This window comes from Scylla paramamosain, chromosome 46 (genome assembly GCF_035594125.1).
Source record: "Scylla paramamosain isolate STU-SP2022 chromosome 46, ASM3559412v1, whole genome shotgun sequence".
NCBI lineage: Eukaryota > Metazoa > Arthropoda > Malacostraca > Decapoda > Portunidae > Scylla > Scylla paramamosain.
Window position 1 is genome coordinate 1,711,232 of NC_087196.1, and position 25,088 is coordinate 1,736,319.

A 25,088-nucleotide genomic window follows, 5' to 3' on the forward strand; every position below is an offset into this window, starting at 1 on the left:
AATAAAGGAGGGAAAGAAGAACAAAAGATATTGGAGATATTTTTGGCTAGATGCCAGTAGTCATGAGGGGGAGTTAGATCTTGAAAGGTTTTGACACTTTCTGTTAATATAGAAGTTTTTGGAAAATTGAAGAACAGACTTGGCATGGTTCTGGGCAGAAATATAAAGTGCATGTTTAGTGCCCTCTAAGGGGGTGTGATGTTCCCTTGTGGCAGACGATAATTACAAATCCTATCACTGGATTAAGAGAAATACAAATACTGACACTTTTATGATTTTTAATAAATAATGGAATAATCTGAAATAATAATAATAAGAAAGGAATTCAGAAATATAAAAATAAATGGTAGCATACTCTTCAGTTACATAATTCAGAAATACAAAATAAATGATAGCGTACTCTTCAGTTACATAATTCAGAAATACAAAATAAATGGTAGTGTATTCTTCTTCCACATAAAAACTACGATGGAGATATTTTCGCGACTACTGAGTTGTGGGGGAGACCAGAGAATAAATAAATAAATAACAAATATATACCCAAAAAGTATGTATAGACCTGAGGACAGTCTCACACGGTGATCTCGAACCAGGTGGTTTCACTAGTCCCGTGGAGAAAACCAACAAAAAAAAGAAACAAAAAAATGCGAATATCTATCCACTCAGAAATAGTTTATCAACAGGAATATCTGAGGAGAATCCGAGAGGGTCTGAGGAGAATCCGAGAGAGACTGACTTTAGTAAAATTATTGTTAAATAAACACTTACTTAATATTACAGGAAATGGAGGAGGAGATTATCAGACTGCATGCTCACCTGAGGAGAATCCGAGAGAGACTGACTTTGCTTGTGAGGAAATCGGCGGGAAACTAAGGATAAAGGTTTCCAATGGGGAAATTTATTAAGAGTTATAATTTTGTTTTTAGTGGGGGGGGCGACTAGGTTGTGAGTTCAGGGATGAAAAATATGAATAAGTAAGTTACTGTTTACTTTATAGTTGTTACTTTAAGAAGTTTAATTCAATGGACTTTTGAAATCAATTGGGGAATTAGTCAAAGTCTGGTATCTCTTCCCGGCTTGCGTAGCAACAGGGGTAACAGGACAACGAAGCAAAGAAGACTTATCAGATTCGTCAACCTCATTGGCGCGGCGTAATTATCTGGGATTTGTTTGGGCTGGTTTAAGACCTTACCATTATAGAATTAATTTTATCGTATTAAGGGCTCCCCATTCTCTGGGATTAGGTGAAAAATTCGCCTCTATAACCTGGCCAAGCAGGAGAAATTACGTTTATTCACTGGGTAAATTTGTTATAGAAGTGGTCAACACAGTGACGCTGAGAGGGGGCGGGGGGGGGGGAAAAAGCAAGGACAAAAGGACACTGAGGAGAGGAGGGGAAGGGGGGGGTTAGTCACATGGTACTGAGATTCTGGTCATCCTCGCACATTACATGGGCCTTAGCCTAGGAAAAAAGTAGAAATATACATAATTAATTTCCCAGCACCACACATGAGATTCTGGTGATGGAAGGCTGAAGTACCTTTTGTGGGCCACCTCTCTATCATGTATAGCACGGGAACAAGCTGTGTTAAACCAAGGTTTAGAAGGTTTAGGACGAGAAAAAGAGTGAGGAATGTACGCCTCCATGCCAAACACTATCACCTCTGTTATGCGCTCAGCACACAAACATGGGTCTCTGACACGGATGTAGTAGTCATTCCAAGGAAAATCAGCAAAATACCTCCTCAGGTCCCCCCAACTAGCAGAGGCAAAACACCGGAGGCACCTTCGCTTAGGGGGAGCCTGAGGGGGGATTGGAGCGATAGGACAAGATACAGATATGAGATTGTGATCAGAGGAGTCCAACGGAGAAAAAAGGGTGACAGCATAAGCAGAAGGATTAGAGGTCAGGAAAAGGTCAAGAATGTTGGGCGTATCTCCAAGACGGTCAGGAATACGAGTAGGGTGTTGCACCAATTGCTCTAGGTCATGGAGGATAGCAAAGTTGAAGACTAGTTCACCAGGATGATCAGTGAAGGGAGAGGAAAGCCAAAGCTGGTGGTGAACATTGAAGTCTCCAAGAATGGAGATCTCTGCAAAAGGGAAGAGGGTCAGAATGTGCTCCACTTTGGAAGTTAAGTAGTCAAAGAATTTCTTATAGTCAGAGGAGTTAGGTGAAAGGTATACAGCACAGATAAATTTAGTTTGAGAGTGACTCTGTAGTCGTAGCCAGATGGTAGAAAACTCGGAAGATTCAAGAGCGTGGGTATGAGAGTAGGTAAAGTCATTGCGCACATAAACGCAGCATCCAGCTTTGGATAAAAAATGAGGATAGAGAAAGTAGGAGGGAACAGAAAAGGGACTACTGTCAGTTGTCTCAGACACCTGGGTAAAGACTGCCAAAGGAGTCACCACCCATTCTCTGGTCTACTTGCTCCCTTCTCAAACAGGATTTGAATGTATGGCAACTCCTGTGCCATTTCAAGGCACAGCCGAAGTAAGTGCTTGTAATCAGCATCCCACTAACAGACAGCCCTCAAATCTGTCAAATTAATATATATATATATATATATATATATATATATATATATATATATATATATATATATATATATATATATATATATATATATATATATATATATATATACACACACACACACACACACACAAAGAGTAGTCCAAAAAGATGTATCCATTTGTGATAAAGTAGCCTTTATTATTGAAAAGAAAACTTTACAGTTTTTGTCATAGACCTGTCTTACAGACATGTAAGTTTTTTGTGGTTTAATTTTTTTCCCCGTATACCACCATTTTGTGAGCACAGCTCAATAGTTTATAATGTGCTCAATCCAAGCTCTTTGGTGCTGAATCACTGTGGCTACTCTCACATTGAAGTTTCTAATGACCCTGTCCAACATGTCATGGGGAATTCTCTTAATCTCTGTTTGAATGTTATTCTTGAGCACAGCAATAGTTTGGGGATTGTTAGCATAGACCCTGTCTTTCAGGTATCCCCACAGAAAATAATCTGAAGGAGACAGGTCTGGAGAATGTGCAGGTGGTCTGTACAACAGGAGATGAGCCTGTCTTCAGGGAAGTAGCAATGGAGGTATTCCAGTAAAGCATCGGGGCAATGCAGTGTTACTCCATCCTGCTGATAAATCACAGTATCCACGTCCACTCCTCGCTTGTGCCTCAGTGAATTTTCTTCTCATTACTGCTCTGTGTTCAGTTACCAATGTACTGCTCTGTGTTCACAGTTACCAATGTACTGCTCTGTGTTCACAGTTACTGGACGTGTATCAGCATCCTCGAACCACATGGCCCGATAATGCCATTACGACCCAAAGCGCACCAAACAGTCACTTTCTCCACATTAAGTGAGCAATACTGATGTTCATGAGACTAAGCCACATAGCCCAAGAGCACATATTCTATTTGTTCATGTGACCACTAAGGTGGAAATTTGCCTCGTCACTGAAAAAAATAAATAAATAAGTCTAAGAAATCAAGATGGTCTTCAGTTCTCTGATTGATGGTTTGCCCAAAGGCACGTTTCTCAGCGTTATTTGCATCAATCTGATGTTGTAACATCTGTATCTTATATGGAAACAGGTGAAGATCCTGGCACATTATGCACATAACTGAACTCCTTGAAAGATCAGTCTCCTGGGACAAACATCTTGTAGATTTCCTTGGAGACTGCTCCAAATGCCATCTCACAGTCACAATGTTATTTTCTGTCCTGACTGATCGTGGCCAGCCACTGTGACCTTCAATATTATCCTGTACACTTCCCATCTCCCTGAATTTGTCCAGGAGGCGCTTTATTGTGAGTCTGGTTGGAGCGTTTCTCCCTGGAAAGTCCCTCCAAAATTGTCGTTGAGTTTGGACAACTGATTTCATCACAAAGTAGACCTCTACTATCTTGATCCTCTCCTGCATGGAATATCTTGTTGCCTGTTCCATTTCACCTGAAAACAGAAGCCTGGGTTAATCTTTACAGAAATTATACCGATAATAAAATGGATACATCTTTTTGGACCACCTGGTATATATATATATATATATATATATATATATATATATATATATATATATATATATATATATATATATATATATATATATATATATATATATATATATATATATATATATAAAACACAGGTGTTGAGACCAACTTTGGCGGAGTGAGGTTTTATTCTTGCTATGTTTCGCAGCATGACTGACTGCATTTTCAAGTGAACTGGAATGGTGATGAGTAAATCTTTAAGCAAGTAGTATTAAAAAGACAAAAATGCAACGACGAACCTGGTCAGTAGAAGCCATGAATCCATTCGATGCATACAGTCACAATGACCAGATGAAGGTACTGTGATCAAAGAGTGGTAGTAGTGTAACCTACACCAGTGACCTATTTTGTAAATATTCTGTCATGCAGAAGGACATGTATGGGCAATGCAGGTGTCAAGTTAGACCAACTTTGGCAGAATGAGGTTTATTTTTGCAATGTTTTGCTGTATGAGTAGCCTATGCTACTACCACTCTTTGATTACAATACCTTCGATTGGTTGTTGTGACAGTATGCACCAGATGGATTCGTGGCTTCTACTGGCCAGGTTCATCATTAGATGTTTAGCTTTTTAATACCACCCACTTTAAGATTTACTCACCACTTTTCCATTTCACTTGAAAATGCCATCAGTCAGGCAGCAAAAAGTTGCAAGAATAAAACCACACTCCACCAAAGTTAGTTTAATTTGACATCTGCGCTGTCCCTACATGTTCTTCTACAAGCCAGACACACAGTGTTCCCCTGCCTATTCACAGTTCAGCATTTGCAGCTTTACATATTCAAGGATTTTCCTCCTAACCTAACCTAACAAATAAAGAATTTTCAGTTGCCAGATGTCACCACCAGCTCAGTCTTTCAGCCCAAAGTCTTGATTATTCTTTCAATTATTGTAAATTACATGCTTGTTTTCTGGAACAATAACAGCTACACATCAATGCAATACTGATATTCCACTGGTATTCCCTATTCAACACAATCCTTAACACAACAACGTATTGTTCATTTGTGACTTTAAGAAGGTTCATGTTTTTACACTTACTAATGCAACACTCTTTCTCTCTCTCTCTCTTGCTCTGATAAAAGAGAGAGAGAGAGAGAGAGAGAGAGAGAGAGAGAGAGAGAGAGAGAGAGAGAGAGAGAGAGAGAGAGAGAGAGAGAAGGGGGGCAGGCAAACAGCAACCAATCACAGGAGTCACCCATGTATCACTGCAAAGCATGCAGCTAGCCTCTGTCGGAGAAAAAAAATTAAAAAAACCTTACCACTTTTCAAAAATATTCTGTTGACTGCATGTCAGCCAACTCTCCCACATTTTAAGACCTAGGATATTTGTAACATAAAGCAAGTGTTCGATAATTTTGAAATGTGCCATAATCTGTGAGCAGTTAGTTTGTAAAATAAAACGTGTTCAAAAGCCTTAATGGAGTTGTACCCAAAATTTGATAAACAGAGGTTCATTATATTGAGGGTTTACTGTACATATCAGTTTAGTCCCCTTTCATTTTATAGTGTAGTGAATTTTTCTTTTTAATTAAAATATCATGTACAATACTATACATATAATTGTTTCTTATTGTGTTAAAATCAATTTTAAATGTACTCAGTAAGTGAGATGTAAATCTTATGGTTTAAACTATAAAACATAGTTTATGAGCCTTGTAGAGGTGGTTTCCCAGATTCATGGATTTTCACTATTGACGGGAAGCTTTGGAATGTAACCCCCACAAATACCAGAACACTGTGTGTGCATATATATATATATATATATATATATATACTCGTATATATATAGTAAAATCCCTCTCATCCGGCATTCGAGTATCCGGCAGCTTCAAGTATCCGGCACATTTTTCCCCGAGCCTTAAAATCGATAAAAAATCAATGTGTACTCATAAAATCGATTAGAATTTCTGCGCGAGGCATACTTTGTCCCCTCGCCACCAGAGCACACTGCTTCGCGCCACCCACGGCCCACTGCACTGTGTTTACTCAGTGACTCAGTCCCGCGTGTGCACTGTTTATCGCCTGCCGCCTTCATCATGCCTAAAGTTGTAGAAAAGAGGAAGTGTGTTGTGCTTACACTTAAGCAGCTGATCAGATCAGCTGCTGATTAAGATCAGCTGATCTTTGTTATGGTAAGATGCATGAGTGTAGGGTGGTGATTGTGGACATAATTTCACTTCTATTCAAGTATCCGGCAATATTCAAGTATCTGGCATGTCGGCGGTCCCGTTGATGCCGGATAAGAGGGATTTTAACGTACATATATATATATATATATATATATATATATATATATATATATATATATATATATATATATATACAGTCGTACCTCGGTACTCGACCGCCTCTATACTCGACCAAATCGGTGTTCGACCAAAAAAATTTGAGTAGAAAATGCATCGGACCTTGAACAGATTTTCGGTACTCGACTAGCCGAGTCGACCCGAACGCGCTCCTCGGCCCTTCTCGGCCCTTCTCAGCCCTTCTCGGCCAGCGGGTAAGCGTCAGTTCGACTCAGACCACCAGCAGAGTAAGACGTACGCAGTTTGTTCGAGTATTTCTTCCCAGATTTAAACTTTTTCATATTGCTCTAGCCCTTAATAATGGGTCCAAAGAAAGACAGTGATAAGGGGAAGGCAAAGAGGAAAACAGTGAGGACCACTATTGAACTGAAGAAGGAAATTATAGCAAAATATGAAAGTGGTGTACGAGTGTCCGACCTCGCGTCGCAGTACGAAATGGCAAAGTCAACCATTTCCACTATCTTAAACCATAAGGAAGTGTTAAAGAAAGCTGATGCTGCAATGGGAGTGACAGCAATTAGTAAGCAAAGGCCTCAGATAATGGAAGAAATGGAGAAGTTGCTTCTTATCTTCACCAAGGAAAAGATGTTGTCAGGGGACAGCATTAGTGAAGCTCTCATCTGCGAAAAAGCTCTTCAAATTTACGAAGATCTATTGAAAACTACTGGAGGTGAAAGTGCTAGTTCATTTACTTTCAAGGCAAGCAAGGGATGGTTTGAAAAATTTAGACATAGAACGGGAATTCATAGAATTACCAGGCATGGGGAGGCAGCCAGTTCGGACAAAGCAGCGGCTGTGAAATATGTTACAGAATTCAGCGAGACCATCAAGGCTGAAGAGTATGTTCCTGAACAAGTGTTTAACTGTGACGAGACCGGCCTGTTTTGGAAGAAATTGCCAGCCAATACGTACATCACAAAGGAGGAGACAAAAATGCCTGGTCACAAGCCTATGAAGGACAGGCTAACGCTGTTATTGTGTGCCAATGCTAGTGGAGACTGTAAGATCAAGCCCTTATTAGTGTATCATTCAGACAATCCCCGTGTATTCAAGAGAAATAACATCATAAAAACTAAGTTACCAGTTATGTGGCGAGCTAACACTAAGTCTTGGGTCACAAGACAATTTTTTGCTGAATGGATCCATGAAGTGTTTGCTCCCCAAGTTAAGGCATACCTCATAGAAAAGAAGTTGCAATTAAAATGTCTTTTAGTGATGGACAATGCCCCTGCACACCCTCCAGGTCTAGAGGATGACTTAACAGATGAATACAGTTTCATCAAGGTGAAGTTCTTGCCCCCCAATACTACTCCCTTACTCCAGCCTATGGACCAACAGGTAATTGCTAACTTTAAAAAACTGTACACCAAGGCCCTCTTCCGAAAGTGTTTTGATGTGACATGTGATACCCAGTTGACCCTTAGAGAATTTTGGAAGGATCACTTTAATATCCTCAATTGTGTTAACATAATAGACCAAGCTTGGGGTAACGTCACTTATAGGACATTAAAATCTGCATGGCGAAAACTTTGGCCTGAGTGTGTACCTGAGAGGGACTTCGAGGGTTTCCAGTATGAGGCTGGTCCAAGCACTGCTGCTGTTATTCCTGCTGGTACATGTACTACTGAAGAAAATGCTGTCATGGAGGACATTCTTTCCATGGGAAGAAGTATGGGCATTGAGGTCAACAGGGAGGACATCGATGAGCTTGTGGAAGGCCACTCTTCTGAGTTGACCACAGAAGAGTTATTGTACCTGCAACAACAGCAACAGCAAGATTTGGTTCAGGAGCAGGAATCCTCAGAAGATGAGGATGTAAGAGAGGAGGCTTCCAGTGCAGTGATCAATGACATGTGTGCTAAGTGGGGTGAGTTGCAGGCATTTGTTGAAAAATACCATCCTGATACAGCAGTCAGTAACCGTGCTGTGATAATTTTCAATGACACTGTTATGGCGCACTTCCGAAAAATAGTGCAGAAAAGGCAGAAGCAACTGACAATGGACAGGTTCCTTCTTAAAGAAAAGAGGAAGGCTACTGCCCAGCCAGATTCACCTCCACGGAAGAGAGAGAGAAGGGAGAAAACCCCTGAAGGCGCGTTACCTAGCGTCATCATGGAAGGGGATTCCCCTTCCAAGGAGTAACCCTCCCTCCCGTCCTCTCCACATCCATTCCTGTATGCCATCAACCACTCTCCAAAACGTAAGTAAATTATACAAAATGGCTTATAATGCTTTATTTATCTTTATCATGTACTGCTTGTGTACATTTACGCTTTATTGTTGTTTAGATACACGTTCTTATAATATTTTAGGTATTTTTCTTAATGGTAAGAACGGATTAAAATACTTTCCATTATTTCTTATGGGAAAATTGGTTTCGGTTTTCGAACAAATCGGTGCTCGACCACCACCTCAGAACGGATTATGGTCGAGTACCGAGGTACGTCTGTATATATATATATATATATATATATATATATATATATATATATATATATATATATATATATATATATATATATATATATATATATATATAAACTCATGGTGGCAAACAATAAGGTCAGAATTTCATTCTGATAAGTAAAGGGGCAAATTTTCAAATATGTATCTTAAAAGGTATTTAACCAAACTAATGAAGAATATAATTGTCATGTCTTATCAAATGACTATGAAGTCACAGTGCCAAGATGACATCATGGTTATAAGTAGAGCTACTTCAGTGAACCAAACACTAAACCTCTTTCATACACTGCTACCATCACCCATGTCAATTGAACCACTCTACCACATGTGACTTTCATTGTAGCTATGCCACTGCATTCCAGCATGGTGAATCCTACTTTATTTTAGCAGTGCCCTTCTAATTTGTGGTAAGCAATTTAGTGTTTGCATACTGCTACATCTTATGCGGTAAGCAATATCCAATAAAGTATCCACACTTCTAAGTCTAAGATTTGTTTCTTATAACACCTTTTATTTAAACAACCTGTCTCTTAAACAACAGACTCTACTAGAAATGAACTAAAATGTCACTGTGCTAACCATACACTGTACCTCCCTGAAACATTCAATTCGGGTCTTAAGCAGGACACTCTAAGAGCACAAATCTCGCATCAGTCTCAGGCTTCCGCTGCGATACCCATTGCCAAAATGATTCCTGCAATTGTCAACATATATCAAGATTTTAGGAGGGGCAAAAACTTAACAAGCAGATAAACATAGTAAACATAATTTCACTACTATATTTCAATCAACATTTACTAGGGCCCTAAGAAAAAGCAACCTTCCTTAAAATTCATGCATTAAATAAAAATGTGTTAGAATCATATTTGCTTACTGACCTTCATTATCTAAGTTAAGGAAGTTCTTATGAATCAGAATCAAATCTCAACTATGTCATAAAGTGTAGCTGTGCAAATGTGATACAGCGCTCCTATCTCCAGAAAGATCACAAAGAATGTTTTGAAATTAATAAAAAGTTGTGAGTTAAGTGTATCAGCTTAAACAGTTGCCACCACCACTACCATTAGGAGAACAGGTTAGGCAAGAGATGTTTAAAACTTTGGTGACAGCCTACCTCAGGAACTCAATCTTGTTTTGCAGCAATTTATAAGCATGAAATCTTGTGGAGTCCTCAGGACTGAGCAGGGCAACAGAAACAATATTACTGACTACTGTCAGGAAAATTATATTTCCTTACATTTTTTTTTTTTTTTGTACAATGTCTTACTGTGTTCAGTGTTGTATCATAAAACCTATGGTACCAATATTTTTTTTCCTTTAACACATTTATACATCATGATCATATCACCTTGTTTTTATCTCTCCTTTACTGTTTGGACCTTCAGTTTGTCAAGAATTTCTTCATTGCTAAGACCTTTCAAGTCTGGTACCAATTCTGTAGCTGCTCTTTGCACTTTCTCTAGCTTTTCAGCATGTTTTTTTTTTTTTTCAGATGCGGATTCAAAACTACTGTTGCATATCCAAGTGTTGGTCTTACAAATGCTGTGACTATTTTCTTTAATTTCCTCATCTGTGTATTTAAATACCATCCTCGTATCTGCCAACAAGTGCTCCATGTTCCTTACTTTGTCATTTACATGGTATTCAGGTGATGGCCTGCTTTTTTATTATTACACCTAGGACTTTTTCCTTTTCAGATGCTTGGATTGTACTGATATCCAATTTATAATTCAGGTCTCTTTCAACTTCTGCCAAACTTTATCGCATGACATTTATCACAGCAAAATGTGTGTGTGTGTGTGTGTGTGTGTGTGTGTGTGTGTGTGTGTGTGTGTGTGTGTGTGTGTGTGTGTGTGTGTGTGTGTGTGTGTGTGTGGGAAGCTGCATTACTTGATGTTGCTTAAACATCCACCCTTCCTTATTTTCTTTCCATGCCCCCCTTATCTGTCTCTCTCTTTCCTCCATTTGTGGTACTAAGTCATTTCTGTCTATTCTTCTCATATTGTTTACTAATTTGTACATTGTTATTATATCTCCTCTTTCTCTTCTCTCTTGTATTGTTGGTAATCCCATCTCCAAGTGTTTCTTCATAGCTTAAGTCTTTCAATTTTCATACCATCTTCATTGCTATCCTCTGTATTCTTTCCAGTTTCTATTTATCTGTTTTCTATCTGGAGCCCAAATTACTGTTGCATATTCCAACTTAGGATGTATTATGCTTGTTATAATTTTCTTCATCATTTCTTTATCTAAATAGTTAAAAGCCACATTAATGTTTGTTAATAAGCTGTATGTAGAGCCGAATATCCCATTTATGTGTCTTTCAGGTGATAATGTGTCCTGAATCATTACTCCCAAATCTTTTTCTTCATTACTTTTCATTATTTCTTCTCCCATTTTATACTTCCATGAAAGCCTTTTTTTCACTTTTTCATATCTTCACCACATGACATATTCTGGAATTGAATTCTAGTTTCCATCTTTGGCTCCATGCATGTATCTTGTCAATATCCTTTTGTAACTCCTTGCAGTCACTTTCATTTTTTATTTTTTCCATTATTTTTGCATCATCAAGAAACAGGTTTAAAAACTATTTAGATCCTCTGTCATATCATTTACATATATTTGAAACATAAGAGATGCCACCACAGATCATTGTCACCTTGTGCCAACTTGAATTAGTGTCTCTGATTACTGTTCTCATATCCCTCCCTTGTAAATAATCCTCCACCCATCTTAATGTTGCTCCCTTTAGTCGTCCTCCATTCTCTAGCTTCCACACAAGGCTTTTGTGAGGAATTTTATCAAATGCTTTTTAGAGATTCAGGTATACCACATCAACCATCTGCCCCTCTCTTACACTCACATCTATTACCTTCATATAGAAGCTCAATAGATTTTTGACACAGGATCTCTCTTTCCTGAATCTAAATTGCTTTTCTGTAATTATCTTTTCATCTTCTAGATATTCCACCTATCTCTTTCATTACTATTTCACAAAGCTTGCTTATGATACTTGTTAGTGACACTGGTCTATAACTTAATGGTTCCATTTTATTTCCCCCTTTTTACACTGGCACTATGTTAGCTCTTTTCCATTCCCTTGGTACTTTTCTTCTCTCAACAAACTATTAATTATATCCCATATGGGTTTCCATTTGTTCTCTGCATTCTTTTAATATCCATTCATTTACTTAATCTGGTCCCATAGCTTTTTTAACATCCAGCTCTTTCAGCAGTTTCTTGATTTCTTGTCTCATTACTTATATCTCCTGTATTCCCTTCTTTTGTGATACCACTTTCAGTGTCACAAATTTGGTTTCCTTTGTAAATATAAATTGAAAACTCTCATTCATTAGTTCACTCATCTCCTCAGTAGTTTCATAAATTCTTCCTTCCTTTTTTACCTTGTTTATGCCATCCTTATGCTTCATTTTTCCATTTATGTATCTGTGGAAGAGTTTGGGTTCTTCCTTACATTTTCTTACTATGTCACTTTCAAAGTTTCTTCTCTTTTTCTTATACTATTTTCATTCCTTGCCTTTCTGTATTCTTCTCTAGCATTTCTGTTCTGTCGTCTCATCATTTTCTTCCATGCCCTGTCCTTTTTCTTTTTTTGCTTCTACACACCTGGCATTATACCATTCATGTTTCCCAATTTTCATTTTATAACTTGGCACAAACTGTTGCACCCCCTCTCTATACATGCTCAAAAATATGACATATTTTTCTTGCACTACTTTACCTTCAAATAGCTCTTTCCATTTTATTTTCCCATAAAATGTTTAAGTTCTGCAAAGTTTGCCTTCTGTCTCCTATTTCTATATTCTTCATTCCTGTGCAACACTTTTTCCTCCTGTGGTAATATTTCTATTATAACATAATCACTTCTTTCCAGTGGACTCAGACAATGTATGCTTGATCTACTTTCTGGGGTTTCTGTAAACACAAACTTCAACTGAGATAGTTCTTCTTCTCTGCATCTTATATGCTCATTCACTCATTGTATTCACCATCATGGTTTGCATAAGTTTTTCACTCTATGTCCCAACATTTTCCTTCACTTCCATCTCCTCCCAGTTAATTCCTTTAGCACTGAAGTCACCTACTAAGTGCACTTTGTTACTTTTCCTTATCATTTCTTCTATACTACTTTTTTTTACTAGTTGCATACTTTTAAATTTATTGGTCTCCCATGCATTAGTTTTTGGTGGTATGTATGTCACAATGATTTTCCTTTTTCAGTTCATTTGACCTTAATAACAACACTCAATGTTTCTGCCATTCCATCACCATATTCCACTTCCTCAATAACAATATCTTCTTTTACCAATATCATCACTCCTCCTCCTCCCTTTCTTTTTCTATCTCTTCTATATGTGCTATATCCTTCCTTTGCAAATCCCAACTATATTTCCTCTTTTAGTTTGGTTTCTATTAAACACCTGGTTTATTGTTCTTTAAGTAGTCTTTAAGTTCCAATAGGCTCAATACCAAACCATCTACATTAGCATACATAAGTGTGTGTGTGTGTGTGTGTGTGTGTGTGTGTGTGTGTGTGTGTGTGTGTGTGTGTGTGTGTGTGTGTGTGTGTGTGTGTGTGTGTGTGTGTGTGTGTGTGTGTGTGTGTGTGTTTTGGTTTGTTGCCTTTTCTGCCCTCCCAATTTTTTGTATGCCTTGATCTGTGGAGGACTGTAGCTCCTGCCCTCCCTGGCTCATACACCAATGATTACTAACACAAAAAAAGTAATTACTATTAAGCTTCATATGACAATCAGTAAAATCTTCTTGTCTACATGAAAAGAAAAAAAAAGCTGTAACAAACAATTACCTTTACATTGCTAACAACACAAGCCATTACTAAGAAGCAAATACTTTGTAAGAATGACCAGAATTTCTTGTAAGGTACTGACCAGTGATTCAGATTATGGAACAATTTGTACAGCTTGTGTCTATTATTCCACCCAGCTGCCTTTGGAATCAGGGCATGATATTCATCCCAGAACTGTCATGAGAATCCTCCAAGCATGGCAGCAATGGCTAAGTTGTACTCATGGTGGCCATAGAATGATGCTGGATCGAAGATAACTGGAAAAACAAAGTATGTGGATAGATCACTTTAAACACTGACAGTTTATGTCACCAGACCATTAGAAACAAAACATTTAAACTGAAGGTGTTCATACTACATTTCTCATGTATGCTTGCATTGCTTTCCTTATCCCATCTTAACTCCTAATGTTCCTATGAGACAACTCATTTTCACAACATGCACTCTTGACTGCTGTGCCGTATTCAATGTCCAATTTTTTTAAAATGTAAATATCAGTGCTGCCTGGATATCATTATCTCTTAAATGTCTCCTTACATCCATGGACACACTTATCCCTTTCATGCCTCCTACAAGTGATCCCATGGCACACTGTAAGGAGGCAACTACCACCACTCTTACAGGGATAAAAATAACTTTCCTTCAGTCCAGCAGCTTCAATACTCATTCTCCTTACTTCACCAGTCTGCTCAGATGCCTCGGATGAAGTAGGCTTCACTGCTTTCACTCTGCTTCATCTGGCTTAGGCTCAGGATTGAAGGTAAGTTTCAACTGACTCAGTTAGTTTATGCTGGGGAAGGCAGACAGCAACTGAGCTCTCTCCTGAGCACTTCCTACCTCTTGTACTTCTGGCTGCTCCCTCTGTTTGGACAGCTTTGGAGTCATGGGTTGGCCCTGAGTATCTGCCAAATACAACCACTATGCCTCTAGACTGGTCTTAGTTTATGCAAGTGCATTGTCTTGGCTAACACCAAGTTCCCTCTTCCTCTGCAATGAGTTGTATGTCTTGAAGGAAGAGTAATTGTTTCTGGGGTGGGGTTATTTGCTTGTTGGAGCTACCCATATCTGTCATCCAGGGGCCTCACCATGTTGGAGCATCTATCCCTGTGTTTGTGTTGCAAGTGTTGAGTGACAAGACTTGGGTTGGTTATCTTTTGTCTTTATAAATATATTAATGGCTTCCAGGATCTTTACTTCATCAACCTTCTCATTTACTCTGATCCTTGACAGTGGCAATCCTTGTTGACTGTACAGCAGGTGACTGTTTCAACCACTGTAGTGCACCTTACACTGTCTGTGGTCCAGAAATAAGAGTTTTGGCATTCTTATTCTTTCTTGTTACTTGTTGCTGGTATAAGCTTCTGGTGTTGCCAAGGAAAGATGATGCTACCTGCAAATTTCCTTCATTTTCAAAGAAACTTGTTTGGGCAAAGTAACCCTTAAGCATTTTGTGTGCCACTATACATATACCTACACTATACACAGACCTACACATACTTAACTATTTCTGTCTTTCCCACCACCTATATTATCTCTGATCCAAACCACGCATGTACCTCTGTAACCTTCCATATTGTTGGGAACATTAGTAAAGCACACCCTTCTTTTCCTCTTCCCTTACTTTTCTCATCCATAACACACCATGCCACTCCTTCCAATCCCAGCCACAACTGACTTTCATTCCAATATGTAATCACTCATAATGTAGATGGAATACAATAACTCTGGAGCAAGTGATATAATGTGTACTGACCCTAAAAATCATCTGATAAAATTCTACATAAACATTTCATCAGCAAAGTGTTATACCTCATGGTATAACAATTGCAACTAGACAGAAAACTGGCTGTCATTGCAAACAAGCATCAAATGACTATAAATGAAAATTCATCAGATGGTACTGGTGTTAGCTGTGGTATCTTTCAAGGTAAAGTTTTAGGACACATACTTCATATGATGAGGAGCAGGGATGGCTTGTGGCTTGAATTGGTCGGGGTGCTGCTTTAGAAAAAATTTTAGGCATTGTTTTACTATTGTATAACAGAAAATAGACATACAGAAATAAAATTTATATATAATGATAAAATACTAAACAAAAAATGTATTTATATACTTTATATATATATATTTATATGATATCTACAATTCATCACATTCAAATACTCTTGATATTGTACACAGTTTTTAAGCACTATACATGCTGATGCATAACATAAACACAAAGTTGAGATAAAAAAAGGTCAGCCTGACAGATGTACATCCAGAATGCATACCATCAGCTGGATCTACATTACACACTTCCTCTCTCTCTCTCTCTCTCTCTCTCTCTCTCTCTCTCTCTCTCTCTCTCTCTCTCTCTCTCTCTCTCTCTCTCAGTATCTATAGAGTGAACTAAACAAACTACCATATGGTTTGCATTAAAGTGTTCATTTCAACAACATAAATTGATGCATATGTCTCAACTTCTTGTCCTTCAGAAATTAAGAGTAACAAATGCCAGTGTTTGCTGTTTTTTCTTTTACTGTTTTTACACCCAAAAAATGCAGTTAAGTCAGCATGATGTATCCCTCAGCATGCACTTGATACTGTTCTCCCCCACATTTCACACCCCAGCCTGCATGTCAGCCAAGCTTTCTACTTCAACCATGAAACATTACTTCCCACACAGAGTAAGATAAGAACTGCATGAGCGATAGTGCTCTCTCTCTCTCCCTTGGACAAGTGTGCCTGTGTGCAACAGCCAAACACTGCATCACTGGAACTATGGAGTACACAATTCCATGTAAGGACTTCTATATTTTTTTCATGAATGAGATGATGGCTACTGATATTAAGCATTATGGTTATCGATACTAGTATTGAATATAATGTATAAAGATTTAAAGAAAAAATGAAAGGCAAAAGGAATCATTGCATTTTATGTTATTGAGAGAGAGAGAGAGAGAGAGAGAGAGAGAGAGAGAGAGAGAGAGAGAGAGAGAGAGAGAGAGAGAGAGAGAGAGAGAGAGAGAGAGAGAGAGAGAGAGAGAGAGAGAGAGAGAGAGAGAGAGAGAGTGATGGAATGACATGCAAAATCCAGTACAACTCACCTGGGCCATCTGCCATCTCTGCTGTATTGCCACTCCACAGGTCACCATGGAGGAGGGATGGGAACACTTCAACACCTGAAAAATATTGTGGTATCTTCAACTGCAGGTGGGACCACAACTCACTCGCTTCTCGATCTCCATACTGGTAATAATATAGGCAACTTTTTATTTTTGTTATTCTAGAATAACAACACATACAACACTAATATGTGCCAAACCATACAAGAAATTATGGATTCAAGCTTGACAAAGTTTGATTTAAAAGAGATAAAAAGAAATGGTTCTCAAGTAGAGTGGTAGACAATTAGAATACTCGATAATCAGGTTGTTAGTGCTGAGTCATTAAGGAGTTTTAAAAGATTTGACAATGTTATGGATGAAGATGACAGGTGAAAACAGGTAAATAGGTTTGTTGCAGGGACTGCCATGTGTGGGCCATGTGCCTTATTGCAGCTTCCCTTGTTTTCTTATGTTATTATACAGGAATTTTTTTGGGTCACAACTTGTCACATTCTATACCAAGAGATTTTTTTTTCAAGCTCCAACTCCCTTGAATTTGTTACATTTTTCAGCTGAAATCTTATAAAAATACACAAGAGATGAACATATGGAAACGTTATATAAATATCCAGGTGTAGTTAACTCTTAGCCAGCAGCAGTAGTCACTATGAAGTCCCCAAATTAGAAAAGTGTCTATTTATAGTTAGCATGCACTGCATTATGGAGTGTTTTAACATGATCTATATTTAAACTCTACCACAATAGGGAACAATTGCTATATGCTTATCATATTGTGACAACCACAATTTCCAGTCCCCTTCACAAAGCTGGACTAGCTTCCCCCAAGTCACCTCCTACATGACTGGGTGCAGGGCTTAATATGGGTTACGAGGTCCACTTTTGACTTATGCACCCTTCTTACCAACTCTCCTAACACCAGATTACACAAATGAGGTTGCCAGTATGTTTTACCAACTCACAGACAAGGGAAATACAGTAACTACAAGAAACTCTACCAGCTGGGCAAGAATCGCCAACCATGTCTTGAAAGAAACAATTGTAACAAGCAACAAATTATATAGTTGAGGTATAAAACCCTGCTGGATAACTGCCCACATAACAAATCTCCCCCCCCCCTGTCCACTGACTTGTTATAGCTTCTAGCCTAGCCACATCTAGAAAGAAACAAATGTAACAAGCAACAAAACATATATGGTCAAGGTATAAAACCCCATTTAACAAATCCTCCCACTGTCCACCGATGTGTTATAGCCTCTAGCCTAGCCACGTCTAAAAAGAAACAATTATAATGAGCAAGAGAATATATATGGTCAAGGTATAAAACACTGCTGGACAATCACCATCTAACAAATCCTTCCACTCTCCACCAACGTCTTATAGCCACTAGCCTAGTCGTGTCATTTACCACCTCCTGGACAGCAGGCCTGATCAGGGACTGAGAAGGGAGTAAATTTCACTACACTGCTAATCACTTAAGTCTTCTGTGGCTTAGCAGCCTCAGCCAACAGTAGCATTTAACACAAAACAAGCTCCCTAACAAGAGACATGACTACAGACAAGGCCCTACAAACACACAGTAGGGTAATTCACCTTTCACTGTATAAGAACTTGGCCTGCACCCACAAGCTGCTGAGGAGTCACTTCCCTGGATTTGGAATGCGTTATAATTAACTACACGTTCTGTATATATATATATATATATATATATATATATATATATATATATATATATATATATATATATATATATATATATATATATATATATATATATATATATATATATATATATATATCAAACACTTTCATAAACTTGCAGGCTGGGTAAGCATCATTTTTTATTGTCAGTAAGATGTAAATACTCAAGAAGGACAAACCTGTTACTCTTTAAGCATTTCCCAAACAATGGTGTTGCAAACATATGGTTAGTGGAGTGGTACTGTATGAGTAGATGGTAAGCTTTTTACCATTTTTTTTATGTAGGAGGGACACTGGCCAAGGGGAAAAAAAAAAAAATCCAATAAAAAAAAAACCCACTAAGATGCCAGTCCCAGAAAAAGGTCCAAAGCAGCAGTGAAAAATTGAAGGAAAAGTGTCTTGAAACCTCCCTCTTGAAGGAATTCAAGTCATAGGAAGGTGGAAATACAGAAGCAGGCAGGAAGTTCCAGAGTTTACCAGAGAAAGGGATGAATGATTGAGAATACTCATTAACTCTTGCATTAGAGAGGTGGACAGAATAGGGATCAGAGAAAGAAAAAGTCTTGTGCAGTGAGGCTGCAGGAGGAGGGGAGACATGCAGTTAGCAAGATCAGAAGAGCAGTTAGCATGAAAATACCGGTAGAGGATAGCTAGAGATGCAACATCGCAACGATGAGAGAGAGGCTGAAGACAGTCAGTTAAAGGAGAAGAGTTAATGAGATGAAAAGTGGTATGAGAGTGGTATGGTGTGGAGAAGAGTGGTATGAGTGGAATCCCCCCAGGCATGTGAAGCATACTCCATACATGGACAGATAGGGCCTGTGTACAGAGTTAGCAGCTGGGGGGGGGGGGTGAGAAAAACTGGTAGAGACATCTCAGAATGCCTAACTTCATGGAAGCTGTTTTAGCTAGAGATAAGATGTGAAGTTTCTAATTTAGATTATAAATAAAGGGCAGACTGATGATGTTCAGTGTAGAAGAGGGGGACAATTAAGTGCTATTGAAGAAGAGGGGATAGTTGTCTAGATGGTCATGTCGAGTTGATAGATGGAGGAATTGAGTTTTTGAGGCACTGAACAATACCAGATTTGCTCTGCCCCAATCAGGTATTTTAGAAAGATCAGAAGTCAGGCATTCTGTGGCTTCCCTATGTGAAATGTTTACTTCCTGAAGTATTGGACGTGTATGAAAAGACATGGAAAAATGCAGGGTGGTATCATCAGCATAGGAGTGCATAGGACAAGGTTTGGTTTAGATCATTGATGAATAATAAGAAGAAAGTGGGTTACAGGACAGAACCCTGAGGAACACCATTTTTTAATAGGTTTAGGAGAAGAACAGTAACCATCTACCACAGCAGCAACAGAATGGTCAGAAAGGAAACATAAGATGAAGTTACAGAGAGAAGAATAGAAGCCATAGGAGGGTAGTTTGGAAATGAAAGCTTTGTGTCAGACTCTATCAAAAGCTTTTGATATGTCTAAGACAACAGCAAAAGTTTCACCAAAATCTCTAAAAGAGGATGACCAAGACTCAGTAAGGAAAGCCAGAAGATCACCAGTAGAGCACCCCTGACAGAACCTATACTGGCGATCAGATAGAAGGCTGTGAAGTGTTTAAGAATTTTCCCGTTGAGGATAAAACAAAAAACTTCAGATAGGCAGGAAATTAAAGCAACAGGGCAGTAGTTTGAGGGACTAGAACGGTCACCCTTTTTAGGAACAGGCTGAATGTAGGCAAACTTCCAGCAAGAAGGAAAGGTAGATGTTGACAGACAGAGCTGAAAAAGTTTGACTAGGCAAAGTACAAACATGGAGGCACAGTTTCAGGGAAGCAAAACCTATAAAGGTATACATCTCTGCAACATTACTTTCCACATAAGATCTCTACTCTTCATCATTTTTCCCTTTCTCTTTTCTTCACAGACTTTGGCAGTATATTCATTAGTTTCTCTTGCTATGTGTTCAATAATGTCCCTATCTACTAAAGAGAGAAAAATTTCCATTAGATCTTGAGGATTCTCCCAGACTACTTTGACACCTTTGTCTCCAGTAAATGGAAGTTATTCTCTACTAACAGTCAGTCCCACAGTCAGTCACAGTCTAGCTACCACATGAGATAGATGTACAAAGGCAGACAGTGTTACTTGGAGGAGGATAGGGGGTTTTTACAGTTAGACTAGCCAGTTGATTTAAGGGGATAATTAAGCAATTACTGGCTGTATGCCCCAGCCTACATGGGTAGTGTAAGAGTCTCCATATCAGCCTGGCTTGGAGTGTAGTTATTTGGAATACACTGACTACATATCAGGCTCTTCAGTAAGGCCAAAGCAAGCTGAGTTTGATTACAGTGAGAAGTGAATTACCCTCCTGTTTGTTTTGTGGGCACTCGTCTGTATTCGTGTTGTTGTGTTAAATGCTACTGCAATTAGGGGGGGCATCCCCAATGCCCTTTTTGATGTAGAAGATTACTTTACACTGCCTGGAAGTAGTTTATCTTTCTTCCTTTTGGGAAGGGGGATATTATAGTGCCTGGCAGAGGACTATAATACCTTGTCAGGTGTGGGCAGTCTGTTTTCTTGAGCAGTAATCCCCCGAGGTATTATACCTCGACTTTACATGTGTTGTTGCCTGTTAGATTTGTCTTTTCCCTAGAACATGACGATCAATTCTTTCCCAGCTGTTGGTAGTTGGGGAACTATTTCCTTGTCTGTTGGTGGGAGAAACAGACTGACAACCTCATTTATGTAACCTGGAGTTGTGACCAATGGTAAAGGGTGCAAGAGTCAAAAGCCCTGTAGCCAGTCATGTAGGGGATGACCCAGGGGGAACTGGTCCAGTTGAGACAGCTGTGGGAACAGCTGGGATTTGTGGTCATAACAATATCCAGATATCAAAAGAAAGTTAGATTACCGAGGTTTATGAGAGGCACAAAAGAATGCAGCCCACCCCAATAAAACATAGGAGCATAGTGAGTGAACTTAGTGTCAGTCGTCAGCCATTCAAAAGTTGAAAGTATGGGAGTTTTATATGCTCTGCAACACTCGAATATCACTGATTATACAGGGTGTAACATGAGTTTCTGCAGATATTGCCAGAGGTGAAAGTACAGGTTATTCTAAGAGAAAAATGTTTCATGCACATGTGCATTCTGAGGTGTTGTTCAGCCATGGAATGAAATTCAAGTGTTGCCTAGCAACAGATACAACAGTAGGGCCAGGTGGTATCCATGGTGGAGATATGAAATTGTGAATGATTCAGTCATGATTTCTACAAGTTCCGGAGCTTTACAGTATCCCATGACAAGACAAGTGACAACAACATACCAATATTGACTACCGATAAACATTACACAATGATAGCATGGATGTAATAAACAACAAATAAAATAACAGGCTGTGTGGCAGAGAGTGGCAGAGAGTGGTGTAACGGTGTCACATAATTAATAATAATGTGTATTGTATTTATAATGCCTTGCTTGATTAGCAATATAAGTGTATGTATACATATATGCGTAAGTGCAAATAGTGGGTGTTGGCGCATAAGGGTGGGGCGGATATGATCACGCCACCCTACGTCACACACACACCATGGAACTTTCCATACTCCTTTTATTGCCATCGATAAGTAATCGGTAGCACCTACATTACAGTATCTAAGTATTCTCCATAGTTAATCTCTCCCTAATGTATTTTGGCATGTATTACTCTTAGCTATAAGTAGCTTTTCCTTTGCCTTATTTATGTAATTAGAGAGTAATAATTATGAATATATGCATGTACTGTGAGTGCGGTCAACCCGCCCCTATTTCTAATGTCAGCACCTTTTGAAGGCGCTAAGCGTCCCTTGTGCCGGCTCCGGCAGTCTCTTGCCAGGGTGTAACGCTGTACCATGCAGAGGACATCCGTTGTCCCGTACGCGCCACACCCTTCTCCAGAACTCTGTACATATATCTAAATATACCTATTTTTATACGTTCACCTTTGACATTCACCTGAAAACCACAGAAACTCATCAAGAGTGACTTTACCTATTATATAAAGGTAAGAAACTAATGAACAGTGTCCAGTGGTAATTGATAATTCAAAACCACACCGGAACATTTGGTGGCAGCTTAATGAGATACGAATAACTAACTCCAGTGCCAAGAGCAACAACAATAAACAGTGGTTGAAAGTGAAGTGGTGAACGGACACAGTGAACGGAGAAAACGGCAAACAGTGGCAAGGTAGTGAGGAGAGCAGAGGAGCGAGCCGGCGTTGTTTACAAAACTTACGCTGACACACCAAAACACTCACACCAAGCCAAGAGCGACGCACCTAACGGTCTCGCCTGACTCACCCAGCCTGCCACTCCCAAGATTCACTTCTCTTTGTTATTAAAGGAGGAGACTTAAAAGACTCGAGGAGAAACCTAACAATTCTTTGGTTTCCCCTCGGTCTAATTATTCGTCGTAGATTCTCGGCGAAGACATCATCGGCGCAGACATTCTCGGCGCAGACCAACACATCTTCCACCTGCAGGAATCCTGCAGGATTCTACAAGAACACTACTATCCTAAGAGGAGCTTCCCAAGACGGAAGGAGTCTTCCTAAGAAGAAGATATATATATATATATATATATATATATATATATATATATATATATATATATATATATATATATATATATATATATATATATATATATATTTTTTTTTTTTTAAGTGTGAATTTCTCCGGCTACAGTCGTGAGTACAGACACTTAGTGGTACACCACACCAATATTAAGTAAAACACTTGTGGTAACGCAAACACTATTAGGGTTCATGTATAACACCTATTTCACAGTGATGTTACTTATGTGGAAATTAAAATAATTTAGTTTGCCTCTTAAACACCGTTTTCTTTTTCTGCTGGACGGAGCGCTCGCTCTCGTTTTCTTTTAAGTGTTCAGGGATAACTAGGATAATTCCATTTCTGTCCCTAACCCTTCAATTCTGTTAAAATTTTCACACTTCTCAAAATACTAACCATTCATCCTTTAAGAGTGGAAACGCCTTTGGACGATGGAAACGTAATTTAAGTGTGTAATTAATACCTAATTAAGATAGTAATAATACTACATTTATGGCTAAAGCTGAGAAGTTAGCTGAAATCTATGAACTGGAGTGTCATTTCCAAGCGGATAATAGTGACACTAGATCATCAGAAGCACTATCAACGGAACCAAAAGCCACTACAGTGGAAAATACCGTGCCTCATGAGAACGGAAACGTGTTGATTACAAGATCAGGGAATAAATACCCATCATTATCAGCAGCAACCATGGCTAATCCTAATGCTTCTGCTTCAGCCTCTACTGGCTCTCCTTATGCCTTGCATGCATCTACTACACTTAAGGTACTTCCTATTCCTGAAACAATATCAGCATTTCGCGGAGAAAACCCGCAAGAAAGGGCTCACGATTTCATCCGTTTGTGTGAGGATGTTATGACAAGAGCAAATACTATCACCGATGAAGACAAGATCTCTTTCGTCAGATCTAAATTGGCTGGAGAAGCAGCACACATGATGAATACCAGCGCTTTTAGTCCGCTTGAAATAGGGACTAGTTATGCAAATTTCAAGAAAAATTTCTTGAACATTTTTGGGGGTAAGAGTCAAACTGACCTCATGGTACTAGCCTCCAAGGTGGGTCTTAGATTTGCAGCTGAAATTAACTCTCTTCACGAAATGAAAGCTTTAATTCCTACACATCAGTTCGTAACGGACTTCATGGATGTCTTACGACTTAACAACTGGTTCCAAGGAAACAGTATGACAGAAACAAATTTCAGAAGACTTCTGGAATTCATCTTTTACATATCATTGGTGAATGGGGAAGTGAAGAAAACCGCAAGTCATTTTCGCTCTAAACCGGGAGACACAGTAGCTGACCTTGCAGTCCTGATTCGGGAGAAAAGAGGGCTATCTGGTGCCTCTCCGGAAACTCAAACCTCATTGGTTGCTCCACTCATGGATGACGACCAATCTCAACCTTGTGCGGCAGCCATGGCGAGGCCTGGAAATGTCTGTTCGTACTGCCATAAAATAGGTCATGTTGAAAAAAGATGTTATAAGAAACAAAAGGACCAGAAATTGGCAGCAAATAAATCCGACTTGGAGAACAAAAAAAAAGGGGGTAATCTCTCTGTTAGACCAAAACCAGGTGCATCGCCCCAAGTGAAAACTGGTAGGACAAGATCCTACAGGGACGTCGCTACCCAATACTGCCTCATACATGGCCAGTGTAAACACTCATCAGAGCAATGTAAAGATATAATCAATATGAGAATTGAAAAACAGGCCAGAGCTAACCTGAACAGTACAAGGCAGTCGGGGGAAGACCAGCCCACAGTAGTAAACAAACCCGACTAAAACATCTAAATGCGCAAGACGCTGAGGCGGCAGATTCTTCTGACATGTCAGTGCATTCAACCATAAATGCTGCCAACAACCAAACAGACATAATGGCATTACCAATTAGGGTAGGTAAGCATCGCTTATCTTTGGCTGTAGACACTGGAGCCACAGTAAACGTGATCTCTGAAGAATCTTACAAGATTCTGAAACGG

The 25,088-nt window shown here is 39.0% G+C and overlaps 2 protein-coding genes across 2 annotated transcripts; one reads left to right on the forward strand and one right to left on the reverse strand.

Moving 5' to 3' along the window:
* Positions 1–2,700: 2,700 nt before the first annotated feature.
* Positions 2,701–23,801, reverse strand: LOC135094637 (uncharacterized). The gene is made up of 4 exons (XM_063994895.1): positions 23,779–23,801; positions 16,775–16,953; positions 15,634–15,683; positions 2,701–3,977 (listed from the first exon to the last, which is right to left on the reverse strand). The coding sequence occupies exons 1-4, from the start codon at positions 23,799–23,801 to the stop codon at positions 3,927–3,929; spliced, it is 303 nt and encodes a 100-aa protein (XP_063850965.1). The 3' UTR covers positions 2,701–3,926.
* On the forward strand, positions 6,443–8,596 carry LOC135094785 (tigger transposable element-derived protein 1-like). The gene has a single exon (XM_063995151.1). It carries the CDS (start codon positions 6,689–6,691, stop codon positions 8,528–8,530), a length of 1,842 nt encoding a protein of 613 aa, XP_063851221.1. The 5' UTR covers positions 6,443–6,688; the 3' UTR covers positions 8,531–8,596.
* Positions 23,802–25,088: the final 1,287 nt, after the last annotated feature.

What these genes read in the sequence shown, in the direction of transcription:
- LOC135094785 (XM_063995151.1), top strand. Translation starts at nt 6,689, where the DNA reads ATGGGTCCAAAGAAAGACAGTGATAAGGGGAAGGCAAAGAGGAAAACA.
- LOC135094637 (XM_063994895.1), bottom strand. Translation starts at nt 23,801, where the DNA reads ATGGTTGCTGCTGATAATGATGG. An exon ending in AGAGATGGCAGATGGCCCAG is followed by an intron (nt 15,684 to 16,774) that starts GTGAGTTGTACT and finishes TTTCTAAAGCAG; the next exon opens with CACCCCGACCAATTCAAGCC. An exon ending in CCTGCTCCTCATCATATGAA is followed by an intron (nt 3,978 to 15,633) that starts GTATGTGTCCTA and finishes TTCTGTTTTCAG; the next exon opens with GTGAAATGGAACAGGCAACA.